At 56.1% G+C, this 14,824-nt stretch overlaps 3 protein-coding genes across 3 annotated transcripts; 2 read left to right on the top strand and 1 right to left on the bottom strand.

Annotated features, from left to right (window-relative positions):
• Nucleotides 1–96: 96 nt before the first annotated feature.
• On the bottom strand, nucleotides 97–3,956 carry VOLCADRAFT_82539 (uncharacterized protein). The gene is made up of 6 exons (XM_002953857.1): nucleotides 2,925–3,956; nucleotides 2,502–2,652; nucleotides 2,003–2,139; nucleotides 1,684–1,924; nucleotides 1,294–1,521; nucleotides 97–909 (listed from the first exon to the last, which is right to left on the bottom strand). Exons 1-6 carry the CDS (start codon nucleotides 3,697–3,699, stop codon nucleotides 636–638), a joined length of 1,806 nt encoding a protein of 601 aa, XP_002953903.1. The 5' UTR covers nucleotides 3,700–3,956; the 3' UTR covers nucleotides 97–635.
• Nucleotides 3,957–4,150: 194 nt separating this feature from the next.
• On the top strand, nucleotides 4,151–8,376 carry VOLCADRAFT_82536 (uncharacterized protein; the record flags this gene model as incomplete). The annotated part of the gene is made up of 9 exons (XM_002953939.1): nucleotides 4,151–4,189; nucleotides 4,281–4,497; nucleotides 4,794–5,195; nucleotides 5,478–5,640; nucleotides 6,087–6,363; nucleotides 6,731–6,997; nucleotides 7,333–7,495; nucleotides 7,750–7,837; nucleotides 8,184–8,376. The coding sequence occupies exons 2-9, from the start codon at nucleotides 4,419–4,421 to the stop codon at nucleotides 8,374–8,376; spliced, it is 1,632 nt and encodes a 543-aa protein (XP_002953985.1). The 5' UTR covers nucleotides 4,151–4,189; nucleotides 4,281–4,418.
• A 2,163-nt stretch (nucleotides 8,377–10,539) lies between these two features.
• On the top strand, nucleotides 10,540–14,344 carry VOLCADRAFT_76038 (uncharacterized protein). The gene is made up of 8 exons (XM_002953938.1): nucleotides 10,540–10,732; nucleotides 10,991–11,160; nucleotides 11,247–11,318; nucleotides 11,611–11,794; nucleotides 11,975–12,118; nucleotides 12,533–12,730; nucleotides 13,036–13,146; nucleotides 13,346–14,344. Exons 1-8 carry the CDS (start codon nucleotides 10,577–10,579, stop codon nucleotides 13,577–13,579), a joined length of 1,269 nt encoding a protein of 422 aa, XP_002953984.1. The 5' UTR covers nucleotides 10,540–10,576; the 3' UTR covers nucleotides 13,580–14,344.
• Nucleotides 14,345–14,824: the final 480 nt, after the last annotated feature.

Raw genomic sequence — 14,824 nt, 5'->3', positions numbered from 1 at the left:
CGGGGGCCTATCCAACGGGGCGGCAGGGTTCGCTACTGAAAATGCAGCCAGCCGCTGCCGGTACAACGAATGACGGACGGTGAAACTTAAGGCTATAAGGGTTGCCGTATGTACAGGACCTGCATCCGAGCTAGCGTACCAGCCAGCTGATCCGTGTTGTCACACGCGCACTGTGTAGCACACTAAACGGAACTCCATAAAATGTGTAAGATGGATGTGAAGAGGTGAACATACTGCTGCGTCAATGCGGTTTGAGCTAGCCATAAACAGACTACGCAACGGACCGGTAGCCCTTCGCTCCGTTCCACAGTTCATGTCCGCGCTAGAGCCATGCCCACGACCTCATTCGCCTGAGCACGAAGGCGCAGCTGCTTTCCACAATCCATTCGACCGAACCGACGCCGCCAAAGCCCTTGTGTGTGGACCACAACCCTTTCAAGAGCACCATTTTCGACGCTTGGTGCCCCTTCCCATCTCTCGGTGCTCAAACCCTACCCCCCTCCTCGGCGACAGTCCATGGCCGCACATCCCACATAGTGTCAGTGGAGGGACACCTTGCTCATCTACCCTGCCAGGGACAGCGCCAGCCGGGGGCACACGCCTAGTGTACTCTGCTTGTAAGCGATCGAATGACTTCACCGCGGGGTAATCCGCAGCACTACAGACTCCGGTCGGAGCGTCAGAAGCGGCTTGGGCTTAGGGAAGGACGCCGGTAGGACCCCGGCTACCGCGGCTGCATCCACAGCCGCATGTTGCGCTTGTTGCAGCGTCTGAGGCGGCAGCGTAAGGTCGTAACGCTGCAGGACTGCGGCCAGCACCAGCATCCCTTCCATCATTGCAAAGCCGGTGCCGATGCAATTGCGTGGCCCGCCGCCAAAGGGCAAATAGGCTCCATTGGGGCCCAGGTTGCTCATAAGGCTCATGTAACCCTGATAACCCTCCCTGGAGGAGGACGGGGGAGCAAGGCAAGCATTCATCAACCGCGATGACGTTGTGCTTCAGAGCAGCGGACGACGACTGGAAGGTTTGCCACCAGGTTCCGTCTAGCCAATTTAAGCCAGGACGGCAGCTACGGCATCCCGAGACGGCAGCCTAGCACCCGCACACCGTAGCCTGAAACTTTCATCAGGCAACCACCGCTACAATTCCGTCCATCCACGCGCCCCTACTATACGCCTGCTACATCATTGGTAGGTTTCACTGCTGCCCACGTGGGCTTGCTGAGGGGACAGGCACCACGGCTGCCACCGACCCGCAACGAAGCACATCCCGCAATATCCGCTCATCTCGCACCTGGTCTGTAGCTCCTGCCAGCGTTCCGGCAGGAAGACGTTGGGCTGGTCCCATACCGCCGCATCCCGGTGCATGACGAACGGCGACACAAGGACTGTCGTACCGGTGGGCAGGCTGTAGGGACCCAGCGTGGCGTCCACTTGTGCGCAGCGACCCACCATATAGGCCGGGCTGTACAGCCGCAGCGTCTCTAGCACGATGGACTCCAAGTAAGGCATGTCCCGTACACTGAGGCAATTTAGAGGAATTTAGAGGTGCGCGTCAGCACGTGCTTATTGAGGACTATCACCCTGTAGTGGCCTTCGCGTATACCGCGTTCCCCAGGGGAGTACTACTGACACAAGTTCCTCATCACAAGGCACGGATCATGTCCTGCTCGCGCGCACTCACCTGGCAGCTGTCGGCGCCACGCCCCGGCCGCATACCGACGCCACCTCTGCAGCCGCACGCGCCTGCACCTCGGGGTGCGCTGCCAGTAGCGCTGCCGCCCAGCCCAGCAGAATGGCGCTGGTCTCCTGCCCCGCCACCAGCAGCGTCATCAGCTCATCCCGCAGAGCCTGATCGCTCATTCCGGTGCCATCATCATCGCGCGACAGCAGCAGACTGGTCAACAAGTCAGAAGGAAGGGCGTCTGCGGCAGCAGTGGCGGTAGAGCCGCCGCCGCGGGGCCCGGCCGCCGCAGCTGCGGCTGCCGCTGCCGCAAGTGAACCAAACGCAGCATCGAGCTCCTCACGCCGCCTTGCGATCATGCCGTACACCACTCTGTCGAGCTGCTGTACGGCAGCGGCAAACTCTAGGTTGTCCCATGTGGGCAGCCACTCGGGGATGATGAAGCCGGTCGCGGCTCTGTGGGGCACGTAAGGGGACCAACATGCAATGCCCTGGGGCTCACGTGTCGCTGAAGCTTTGCTTTGGCTTGCGTCTGGTTTCGCTCACGTTCCGTTTAGATTTTCGGCGACAAACCTGTGCCGTCCTCAAAGGAAAGAAAGACCCTTAGCGTATGGCTGCGCGCGGAAACTTGCAAGCGGGTGATGTCCAGCGGTCGGTCAGGCAGCGCTCAAGGGCCCAACTTCCCCCAAACGACCCCTAAACAAAATCTGTCTAAGCAGCCGTACCGTTGCGTGAAGAACGTGAAAGCCTTCTCCACTGCCGCCACGATCTGTTGCGCTTCCTCACTGCCTGTACCTGAGGACGGTGATGGCGATGACTTTAAGGAGGATGCGAATAAAGGCGGTTCGCTCGCAGCCAGCCGCTGCTGGTCATGGTGTTGCTGCTTGGTGGTGACGAACCCAAACAGCGCCTCCAGCGTCACTCGCAGCGTCAGCTCGTTGAAATCCGCATACACGTCCCGAGTGCCGCCTGTGGGGTGCACCGGGCAGGCGGAGCGATGCCAGCTTCATCCAACCTTCCCCGGTACGTGACAGTACACGAGGCGCGTCCCGGCACTTGAGCAGTTTCCATGGAAGGGTCACTCAAAGAAGTGAAAGTTCCCCCCATCCGGTTATGCCAGCCAAGGATGACCCCCAAGGATCACCCGCCCTCGCAGCACGCAAATGCAGTGAGATGCCTAGACCATTCACCCGCCCACCCGCAGCTGTGCAGCCAAGTACTAGGATAGACGGCAAACCTACCTGCCACCCACTGGTTGTCCAGCATGTCGCATGTGGCCGCCACCATGGCCCCGGAGTACGCCTCCACAGCAGCCCGGCGGAACGCAGGGTTGGACAGCCGCCGCTGCCTCTGCCAGACCGGCCCATCGCTCACCAGCAGCCCATTCCCAGCCAGGCTGCTGCCAGGGAAAAACGCCGTACCCTCCTTGACGTACACCGACCCGGCTTGCTCCACTAGCACTGTACGCGCCGCTTCTCGTCCCGTCACGAGTACAACACGCTCACCGCCTAGCAGCAGGCCCACCAGCGGGCCGTACTGGGCAGTGGTGGAAGTAAGGAAGCCTAGGGGGTCGGAGAGGAGGGAAAGTGTTTGGTCGCCCTCCGGCCCGGGCGGGAAGTTCATGGGGGCCGGCTCCGATAGGCGCTGCAGACGCAACGCTACGCCGTTGGCGGCGGTGGCGGCGGCAGCTGTTGCAGCCGTCAGCTGCACGGCAGTGGCCTGCAGCAGACTAAACCAGAGGTCCAGTCGGAGGTCGCCGGAGGCTGCAGGTACGGCGTTGCTGCTGCCGCCGCCGGTGGTCCTATTACTGGACGTGGCAACATTTTTCTGCGCCACAGCTCTTAAGGAATACATGGCGGAGATTGGCGGTTGAGGCCGCGGGGCCACGGCGGGGGCTTCTACAGGTGGGTGAATGGCTACAGGCTGTGCTGCGTTGGCGTTGGCTCGCGTGACACCCGCACATGGCGTGCGTCCGGGGCCGCATCGACTCCAGGCTGGAATGGCGCCTACGGCCATGCTAAGCTGTCAACCAGTGTTGATGGGGCAGGGGGCAACCCATTAACTGTCGGCTTTGTTTGCTCGTCGCGGGACGCATGCGGTGCGATGCGCCCTGTAGCGTGCTGAGGCTTCACGGATAGGTTCACTGTCGCATTGCAGGAATGCGCTGATCATCTAATTCAATTCATAAGCAGAAGACGCACACGACCAGGAGTGTGAATCGCTGAGAGATCCAAGTTCTCTGTCAACTATGCAAATTGCGCTCCTGCATTGTCCACGACACGTATTGCAAAGACAATTTGTGGACATGACATTGCTCATTGACTTCATGTAGATATAGTAATGAAACCTGCATCTTTCCTGACTAAAGCGCAACTCAACGGCAAGCGGTATCGTACAGGATCCGGAGCACTGCTGGAGCGGATGCGAGTCTTCTAGTCCTTGTGGACTTTGCATGATTACGGTTTGATTTTTGAGGAGGCTACGCCGTGAGTAGCGGCTACATCAGGTGCGGCGCATAGTCCACCCGGCAAGCATAACATTGGCATATGCCGAAGCATGATCGTAAATTTTGAAACCATCTAATATGCAATCTGCAGGTGCTGCAATACCACCTGAAATATTACCTTTTTACATAACGTGAAGGACAAGAAAGATACTTTCGATAGGCCTCTTGGCCTGACGATTCACGCAACCCAGTGATCAGAAATCAGTGACGCTCTTTATGTTGTGACAAAATGAACGTTATTCACCATGCGACAGCTCCAGATGCAGCGTCAAGGCCCCAGCGCGTTGGCGTCCTGATCAATGTGACAGGTGTGCCTATGAAGACATCGCGCTGACCCTGTGCCCTTTGTCGAGTGGCATTTTCATGCTTATCCTTGTTAGCCTTGAATGCTGACGGTTAATTAGTCATCCCGATGATAGCGAACGGTGTCAAAAGCCGTTAGCCTGCAGTGAATTGGCGACCGATTATCGGCATAATTTAACTCACGTTTGCACCTGAGGGACCCAACCGCTGTCTGCTTGTGATCACCAGTGCCCGGGTAGTGTCAGCCTGCAAACCTATCGATTACCAAACGCGCTGAACCAAACTGGATGACATACGACAGGTTGGGCGCATACCCGCGCTGTCCGATTGGCGAAAGTGCAGACCGCTGTGGTCCCGTCAACCCTTGTCCTTGGGCACCTTGCAACTTGTCCGCGCCTGCGTCAACGAACGCGGCAGGTGCGCACATGTAGCTCCCAGCCCACTACGCCGTCGTACAACCTCCCCGAGTATGGAAACGGGGCCTCCACCTCCAGTGTGTCTGACCCAGCGGCCAGTACCTGGGATACTTCTCAACAACCCTCAACTTCGGGTCAGCAGACCCGGTCACCAAATGCGCCACGCCGTGTGTGCATTTTCGTTGAGCCGTCACCCTTTACCTACGTATCCGGCTACAAGAACCGCTTCACCACCATGATCAAGTACCTGGTGGAGGCGGGCTGCGAAGTGCTGGTCGTCACTACAGGTGCGTGCCTTAGGGGGTATCATACATCCGTTTGGACAAAACGCCTTGTATAGCATTTTTCGAACATGTGGTATTCCAAACAATAAGTGTCTGATTTGGGTCACACCAGATAGCCTTCTGGTCAATGTCATGACCACGTCATTATATGAGTTGCGGTGAATGACGTATGCGAACGCCGAGGAGCTCTAGGGGACACGTGTCCAGCTGGCCTCTGGTCTTTTCTCCCGACGTTCCCGCTCCGTCCTCATTCGGACATGTTTCGGGGCTTGGCCTTACATGCAGGCAAGGGCTTCACACTCCCAAGCGTGGACAGCTCAAGCTTCTGTGACCAGCCTGAGACGTTTTGTGGTGCGCGAGTGGTTTCGGCGCTTAGCTTTGGATGCCCCTGGTACCTGCAAGTGCCCCTCAGCTTCGCGCTGTCCCCGCGTATTTGGCGGGAGGTCAGGTACGCGGTCGATCCGGGGGATTGCGCCATTCGGACCAAAGTCCTCTGAAAGAGATCAGGAGTTATGCAACGTGGCGTGGAGGGGCTGACTCCGTCAGAAGTCTGCTCAGGAACTACCAGAGAGACCATTCGAATGACAGAAGAGGATGGAAGCGCTGACTTGACCTGACCTCACCTAACGCTCACGTGGCCACTGGCTCTTGCCGTGTCCTGTCTACTGTGATACCATTCCTTCGTGTCTCAATGCCATGGGCCTGATTTGCAGGGCTTTTATGTAATTGGTTTCCCTCCATTAACGGCTGAACCACGGGTCATTGCAATGGTTGGATGAATGTGGCCAGCGGCGCCTGTTACTGTTGGGAGGTTGCCGCCTCAACAGCTACTGCTGCCGTCCTTCCTCGTGCTATGTTGCCGCCCCACCGCCACCATCACCCGGGCTCCCGCAGGGACTTCCGGCCCGAACTCATCCACTGCTCCTCCCCAGGCGTTATGGTCTTTGCCGCAAAATTTTACGCCTGGCTGCTCAAGTTGCCGATTGTACTGTCGTATCACACGCACGTACCGTCATACCTTCCGCGGTACGGTATCCAGTGCCTGGTGCCCGCCATGTGGGGCTTCCTGCGCATCCTGCACGTCACGGCGCACCTGACCCTCACCGTCAGCCCCGCCATGGTGGACGAGCTAGTGGCGAACCGGGCGGTGAATGACCGCAAGCAGGTCCAGGTACGTTGACGTGAAGCGGATCGCACGCTGGGCATGTATCAAGGTGCATATAGGGACTTGGGGTCGGGAGGGCGCTGGGACGGGAAGCGTTGCTGCAAGGCGGCACACTGCGAGGACCGGGCCCTAGCGTAAAATTTCGCCATCGTCATGGTTCATAGGATTGGCTGTGGATGTTATTATCGCAGTCTTGGTGGGTTAGATGTCAGGGGAAACAGTTGCGCTGAGCATTATCACCCAACAGCACGTAGTGGGCACGACGTGCCCAAATGGCCGCGCTGTACCTCCTTTCCGTACGCCCTCTCCATTACCCCTACTGTTATTGTGTCCGTTCTTCTGTACATATTTTCCCCGCTTGTTCAATGCCTAGGTGTGGAAGAAGGGTGTCGACTCGGAGACCTTCCACCCTCGCTTCCGCTCCGAAGCCATGCGCACTCGCCTCACGGGCGGCCACCCCGAACGGCCCGTCATTGTGTACGTTGGGCGGCTGGGCTTTGAGAAGAACCTTTTCTTTCTGAGGGAGCTGCTGAATCGCAACCCAGGTGTCAGTTTGGCGTTTGTGGGCGACGGTCCCGCGCGCTCGGAGCTGCAAGCCACCTTCAAGGGCACACCTACTACCTTCTTGGGCATGTTGCATGTGAGGGCTGCAGTCCGGGAAGGGTCTTGATAGGGGGATAGAAGACTGGGGCCTGGAACGAAGCACTATCTCTCTCCAGCACTTCGGGAGGCGCCTGGAAATGGCGTTAATGAGTAAAGGGTGTGAAGGCGGGAGGGATGAATGGAGGGGTGAAGTCCAGAGTTCAGGCTTCATGGCCGTGGGCCGTGCCAGTCCTACATGCAGAGAGCTGGGCGAAGGAGGCAAACCGCACGTGCAGCCGTCTCTTGCTCGTGCCCCGGCCCCTTCATGATGAAGTGGGCAAACCATCCCGACCCTTGAACACCCCTTCCTCCCCTGAACACACCTCGTACCAGGGTGAGGACTTGTCCGCCGCTTACGCCTCCGCGGACATCTTCGTGATGCCCAGCGAGAGTGAGACGCTGGGTTTCGTGGTGCTGGAAGCCATGGCTTCGGAGCTGCCGGTGGTAGCAGTACGAGCTGGAGGCATCCCGGACATTATATGCCCCGAGGACAGCGGTACGTTCGGGAAGGGGAGTTAAGTAATCTGTGATGTCATGTGTCATCTGCTGGTTTAACCATCTAGGGCCCGGACATGGTGGACCTGGCAGCCAGGCTTACTATCCCATTGCAGACTGCATTGCTGGTTGTACTAATGGCCTCTAGGATCCTGCTTCAGCAGCGCACAGGAAGCCCAGTCAGGATACCGAGCAGCTTCAGCTTCGCTTGTAGGCCCTTACTGTCCGCCCTCAATCCCTTGTGGACCTCTCAAGCAGGCGTCACGGGCTTCCTGTACGAGCCGGCGGATGTGGACAAGGCTTCGGAGCTGATCGGAACTCTGGCAGCCAACCCTGAGCTGAGGTGATGCAGCAGCTGGATGTGCGATAGGGGTATTTGTCACTTTCCATGCTGGGTTCGGGGATCCTGTCAGCAGGGCCATTGTGGACAAGACTGATAGTGGTGGAATGTGGATAAGCGTTGCAATGTCGTGACGGACAGACTGATGGGGCGTTGGCCAGTTTTTTCAAACCTGCCCGTCCAGAGCGCCGCTTTCGACGTCGATGTGCAATGAAGAGGTATACCGCCCAGTTTCCAGGGCCGCAAGATGCACACGCCTGTCTTGGCAATGTAGTTTTGCTATGTACCCACTAACCCCTAACCCACCGTGCCTACCACTTACTCCCCTCTTCTTCTTCGTGCACAACAGGGCCCGTGTGGGTGCTCGCGCACGCCAGGAGGTGGCCAAATGGGACTGGCGGGCGGCCACCATGTACTTGCTGAACGTGCAGTACCCCATCGCCATGGCAGCGGCAGTGGCACAATACGGCAAGGCTCTGGGCTCTGTCGCCCAAGGTTTCCTTGACCAACAGCAGCAGCAGCTGACCCCAAGCCCGGCGTGAGAGGTGCGGCAGCGCCGACAACCTATTTTGGGTTCCGGGCGGCATTGCGGGGAGGCTGTAGGACGGCCGTAGGGGGTGCCACTGGTGGGGAATAACCCCGGGCCTCCCTGCCCAGTTCTTATGGTCATGGGCTGCAGGGACGTCTTTGCTCACATGGCGCATATGGCACAGCCCTGCAGTTGTGCAGCAGCTGGGTGATTCAGCGAGAGTATTGCATGTTGCATTAAGGGTTGCTTGCAGCGTGTTTCCCATCGCTCTTACCCTTCCATAACATTTCCTAAGCGAAGGGGACTGCCCACGTGTGAAGATCTTACGGTGGTGGCCGACATGTGATGAACATCGAGCAGTTGACTGGTATTGGCAGTAGGTGACTACTGAGTGGTTGTAGGGGTTGTGTGCACGAGGCATGCCCGTTGTGGCGCCTGTCGATTGCATTAAAGATGCGGTCTAAAGTGCATATCTTGTATGGGATGGCCAGCTGGTTGTGGGCCTGGGATGGACGTGGTTTGTACGGACTGGTATGGTGTGAACATGTGTCGTGGACCCGAAAAGGCAACGCATATGATATGCGTGCGTGCATCCAGGGTATTTGGTATAATCTATACCGGTGGCGCTTCCGGACCGGTAATTGCTGCCTGGGTGTCGTTACATGTAGTCCCGATGGACCTGGGAATTATGTCTGCAACTGGCTTAATGCATTCGAACGCGAGCCGTGCATCCCCATGGAGAGAGGGTTCGTGTATCATGGGCGTATTTCTCATTAGTGCGGCGGGTCACGGTGTGTGTGCGTGCTGCTCTGGTTGCTAAGCTTGCAAACCAGGCTTTGAACCCGAACGCAACAATTGCTCTTAAAGTGGGTAAATAGGGAAGATGAGCAAGCTGGACAACTGACAAAGGGTACACGGTGCCCGTTGGCCATCTTGTCACAAGGTTTTCCTCAACGATATCTGTAAGCCAGAAAACAATGCCGGGCTGGGCTGGACGCCACCAGAGCTAATTTCCCTTCGTTTGAGCATATTGCTCGCGAGATTCTACCACTCATGCAAGATGAAGGTGGCGGCCACCTATGCGGCCACCCCCTGCCGGCCTATGCGGCCGGCAGGGGGTTATCTGTCCCTGCCGGCAGGCTAGATGAAACAAAGATGCTTGAGCTTTTGGCTTTTAAGGAGCACGGCGCGCCGGGCGCGGGGTCCTTGGGCCGCTTGCATCCGGGTTTCCTGTGCCGCTCTCAACAGTCCGGGCATCGCCCATCAATGACCATACTGTTAAACCTGCCTGCAGCAATTCTGCCATGCGAGGAGGCCGAGGCTTCCTGTCGACGGCAATAATATTGCTGTCGCCAGACCTGTATATTCGTGGGGTTACGCACCAGAACTGGCCTAGCTCAAGACGAGGGTTGACGAGCGAATACGTATTTCTGTTCTGCATTAGCGTCTAGCCTTCCACCGCCCCTGGTAATTTTTAAAAAATCGCATGGCCGACAATAAGTTGCATATAACGCGTTATGGCTGGTTACAAACAAATTGCGGGATGCGAGGCGAAGTGAACTCTTACGTACGGCTAAAGTCGCAACTCGAAGCTCGCAACTCGCAAAATCTCGCCCATCTTTTTACGCGAATACGTACGTGATTCGCGCCTGTATGTTGTAAACAACTGCGCATTCGTGGCTTCCGTGTCTGCCGGCTATGGCCGATCGCAAGCGCAAATATGCTGAAGTGGCTTGCGGCTTGCGGCTTCGTCTGTCAGAGCAATGCAATGTGGCTGTTCATACACAAGCTCGCTCAGGCCTCATCTAGTAACAACGTGCAAGTTCGTATCTTATAACAAACTTACTTCATACACTTCTGTTGGGGTTGCTGAGAGCCCAACGGCCCAAAGGTCACAGCGACTGAGTGTTTTAAGGTCAACTGGAGAAGCATTATCTGCAAAGCTATAGCAGATGCATATCACGCTGCCAAGGCCTAAAGTGCAACGCCTCCGATCCTAAAGTGACCAATCAATTCTATTTGGAATGACGCTTGTCATCAGTCGAATTGTTCTCTTACCGATTCATCAGCTTCATCGAGGATTTCGCACACATGTGATTGTCCATGCACGGATGGTCGTACGGAAACATTTCCCCGGCTAAAAATGACCGGCAGCGTATTGATCAGCAGGTCGGCTCTTTGTCGCCTCACGTACAACCTTTCGGCACTTGAAGATGCAGTGCCTTGTAAGCAGTGGTGTTAGGGTCCCAGCGCTTACGCGCGCGCGTCGCGCGCACGCGCCGGCAGTAGGGAGGAGGACTGTGGTCCGTGTCGCCAACGTTGCAGCTATACCTGAGGCGCCATCGACAGATCGCTTCAAACGCAATGCGGTAAGACTTGGGCCTTGTTATCGACTTGGCATTGATATCTCCGTCTGATGACCTCTAGTGGTTTGTTCTGTCTTTGATGCGGCCCATGACATAATCTTAACGGAAATAACACCTGGCAATGCACTAAAGGACTTATGACTTCCTATCCGGGTGCTGTAACAGGGAAGGATGGGATGGTTGTAAATGCTTGGCCGTGCCGATTTGGCTCACCGCTGCGTTTCTTGTTGTCGCTTGCTGTATGTTTTCCAATTTCGGCAGGATGGCACCTATGACCTTTCGGCGCCTCCACCCTTCACCCTGCAAGACTTGCGCGCTGCCATCCCTGCCCAATGTTGGGAGAAGAACACATTCAAGTCCATGGCGCATATGGCCTTGGATGTTGGAATTGTGTTCGGCCTGGCTGCGGCTGCCTACACCATTAACCAGTGGTAGGAGGGACTTGCACTGCGAACAACATTCTTAGCGGCTATGTAAGCCCATCTACATGATAACCAATTATTTTTGTGCCCTTCAGGTGGCTGTGGCCTCTTTACTGGTTCGCCCAGGGTACTATGTTTTGGGCGCTGTTCGTTGTCGGTCACGACTGGTAAGTGGCTTCGCGACTCGGGCTGCTACAGAGCTTCCTGGAGATTTTTCCCATATTAGTTTGGGTGCATGGTTATGTCACCTTGCAGCTGTGAGCGAAAGAGATCCACGGTGTTGTCGTTCGCTGAAGTACAAATCCAGTGGTGTGCAGCTTCACTGAGGAGTTTCACCTTGAAAGCTTGCCGTCTTGATTGTACTCTGCCTGTGCCTCGTATGACAGTGCGTAGAGCCATGCTCGCGGATGTCGACAGGCTTTAGTTGGTACCTCGCCCCTTGCGCTGCTGCCCTTGTAGCGGCCACCAGAGCTTTTCGAACAACAAGGCCCTGAACGACTTCGTGGGTCATCTGACGCACTCATCAATTCTTGTGCCATACCATGGCTGGCGCATTAGCCACCGCACGCATCACGCCAACCACGGTCACGTCGAGAACGATGAGTCGTGGCACCCAGTCACCAAGAAACTCTACGACAAACTGGTAGGTCTCGCGGCATCTCGAACTACATACTGATGATCCAAACTCCTGTGTGGATAAGGGCCTGCACGCTACGTTACCCTCGCTGCGCAATTCAAAAAGAGTCGTAATCCCCCATGGCTTGGAAAGCCCCCGAATGCCAAAATGACACTTAACCCTCGTTGGACCTTTTGCACTGCTCAGGACTCCTGGGGTCGGGTTGGCCGCCTGTCCATGCCATGGGCTCTTTTCGCCTTCCCATTCTACTTGTGGAAGCGCAGCCCGGGCAAGGAGGGTAGCCACTACGACCCGGAGTGCGATTTGTTCACGGAGTCTGAGCGCAACCAGGTGGGCGGGAGAGAAACCGAAGCCGGGGTTAGCCTAATGAGTATCTGGCAATGGGCAGGTGAATGCCCAAACACGATACAAGCTCGTCAAATGAGCCGCGGTACGGGTCAACCGAGAGGTTTGCCGCCCGAAGCGCCTCTATATGAAATGTCCGTGCGCAACCGACTGCCTCCTTATTTGATTGTGGATGGAATGCATGCTTTCATCTAGGTCAGAGGCCGGGCCAATGGAGCAACTAGGGTTCGGGGCGGCAGCTAGGAAGCAACCTATTGAGTCAGTCCAGATGATAACGGTGGTGCATGCTATGTGTTGGGACATGGGTTTTCAGGTATGCTCTACGGTATAACCGAGGATTCACAAACCCAGGACGTCCGCCGACTAATGTTGTTCACTAACATGTAAACATTCCCGCAGGTCCTCACCACAAACGCCTACCTACTCGGAATGGTCGCGGTCCTCGTGGCGTGCACCGTCAAACTGGGCCCGCTAGCCATGTTGAACTTGTACTTTCTGCCATACTGGATCAACGTTGTATGGCTCGATGTCGTTACTTACCTGCACCACCACGGCAGTCACGATATGAATGAGAAGATGCCTTGGTACCGTGGCGAGGTAAGACTGGAGCGGATGAGGACCTGTGCCCATGCCGCCCGTGCGGATGTTACATTCCGATATATGCACGTCAGTATTCATGGGCTGAGGGCGAAAAGGTTTCGTGGTTGGCATGGTGGCTATGTTTTGTAGCATGCTTTGGATTCTGGGATGGAGGCAGCCAGATGTGACTATAGGATGAGGTGAGGGCGGCGAAGACGGCAGCGCTCACAGTCCTACATTTCATGTGCAATACTCATGGTTCGTCGTAATACTTTGTGACATTTGTATTTTACGCCCTACCGCTGTGGGTTGGCATGGCGCAGGAGTGGAGCTACCTGCGTGGTGGGCTTACGACCATTGACCGCGATTACGGTATCTTTAACAAGATCCACCATGACATCGGCACCCACGTCGTGCATCACCTATTTCCCCAGGTGCGTTGCGCGGGGCGAGTGAGCCATCTAAGTTCAGCTGCAGCAACTGTGCTGTGCCACCCCAGCGTTATGGATGCTATGCAAATACGCATCCTTCCCGCTTCTGACGTTCTGGCCTTGCTGTGGATATGGAACGGTAAGCATGTCATCGCCTGCGCTAAAGGCAACATGGTTTTGCGTGTGCCTGTGCGTCCTGCAGATCCCGCACTACAACCTCGAGGCGGCCACTGAGGCTGTCAAGCCCGTCATGGGGCCTTATTACCGTGAGCCTGTCAAGTCACCGGGCCCTCTGCCATTCCACCTGGTGGAGCCGTTGGTGCGCTCCTTCACTAAGGACCACTACGTTGCCGACACTGGCGACATCGTGTTCTACGAGACGGACCCCAAGTTCCCGTCGATCGGTTCCGCTGCCACTGCCAGTCCCAAGCAGTAATGGACTGGCTTTGGGGACTGGTAGTGCGCTAGCTGACGACCTCTAGCGTTAGGGGTGTTTCAGCTGGCGCGGAGTACAAAGGTTCAGAGGGCCATTCTGGCACGCCAATTGATAAATGTGCCGCTTTGGAAGGGCGGAGGTTTCATGTATTGGTTGTTCCTTTTAGCTAAGGGGAAAGACATCTCGTGTGCTGCTGGATATTGGTTGACTGCCGGAGCCGATAAAGCTGGGCTTTAGGATATAATGTGCTTGTCGGCGATGAGATGTGACATCAGCTGCGATGAGTGTGGACCTGCGTTAGCACTTCACGCCATCCCGGCTAAGCAGCAGCGGGGTTGGCCGTTGGGACGGCTTCGGGTGACTAAGCATGAGTCTCCCAAGTGAACACGGGTTCGCCTTGTTGGTGATCTGTACACGACCTTTGGTTTCTTGCCGCCAGGGGTGAGGTGCAGACGCGTGCGCAAGGTTCCGAGGGTTTGAGTGAGCGTGTGAATCCAAGGAATGACGTTTCCTTGTTCATTTCAAGACTCCACCATTTTCGGCCGAAGAAACGACAGAATTCAGCCAGAGACGTGTTTGTTTTGTATGGTGTACCATTCCTTTCATGTGTTCTATCGTGACTCAAAAGACCCATGTACACGTTTCAATGTTTTTTACGGCTTCCTTCGCTGTTTACCACTCGTTGTTTGTGTAGCGATGCATATTCAGGAATACTGAGCTAATTATGCATCATATGAGAATTTCTGGTTAAGCAGCCCCTCGCAGAAATGTGTCCGGTCGTACTTCGCGAATAAAGTGTTCGTACATCGTCCTAAAAATCAGGAGCGAATTTTGCCGCGCAGATGCGCGCGTGCGATTCACAAAATGCGCCTGTACAAGTGTATATAAATTTTCATGGCGGATGAGGACCACGTGCGCCAGCGCGTTGCGCAAGTGGGCATGTTGGCCATAGCCGCACGCGGCATGCAGGCTGGACTATTGCCTGGATGCTTTGCAGTAACTGAAAGCACCGAATGCCAACGTCCTAGCTTGCAACTCTGGGCTCGTGAAACCGCCGCGGAAGATGAAGCGCTGGCGAAGAGGCAGTTGTATGCAGCACCTTGTTCAGAGTAAAGTTAAATTACAAAGTTGCGCAAAGTATAACATACATAAACTTAATTAAACATAAGAACAGATAAGACGTTTAGAGCCTTGTCGGTGACATGGACGCCGCTGTTGGCTTGGAACAGCTATTTGCTGTGCATA

Source organism: Volvox carteri (genome assembly GCF_000143455.1).
Source record: "Volvox carteri f. nagariensis unplaced genomic scaffold VOLCAscaffold_39, whole genome shotgun sequence".
In the NCBI taxonomy this organism is placed as follows: domain Eukaryota; kingdom Viridiplantae; phylum Chlorophyta; class Chlorophyceae; order Chlamydomonadales; family Volvocaceae; genus Volvox; species Volvox carteri.
The sequence above is the reverse complement of the archived record's forward strand: the minus strand, read 5'-3'. Positions and strand labels throughout refer to the sequence as shown.

Bases quoted from the DNA above. Each gene is read 5' to 3' on its own strand.
- VOLCADRAFT_82539 (XM_002953857.1), bottom strand. From the start codon at position 3,699: ATGGCCGTAGGCGCCATTCCAGCCTGGAGTCGATGCGGCCCCGGACGC. The intron at 1,925-2,002 runs GTTCACTTGCGG...CTGCTGCCGCAG, and splicing joins GGAGCTCGATGCTGCGTTTG to ACGCCCTTCCTTCTGACTTG. The intron at 910-1,293 runs GTGCGAGATGAG...GAGCCTTATGAG, and splicing joins TGGCAGGAGCTACAGACCAG to CAACCTGGGCCCCAATGGAG.
- VOLCADRAFT_76038 (XM_002953938.1), top strand. From the start codon at position 10,577: ATGCAGTGCCTTGTAAGCAGTGGTGTTAGGGTCCCAGCGCTTACGCGC. The intron at 10,733-10,990 runs GTAAGACTTGGG...CAATTTCGGCAG, and splicing joins ATCGCTTCAAACGCAATGCG to GATGGCACCTATGACCTTTC. The intron at 11,319-11,610 runs GTAAGTGGCTTC...CTGCCCTTGTAG, and splicing joins TTCGTTGTCGGTCACGACTG to CGGCCACCAGAGCTTTTCGA.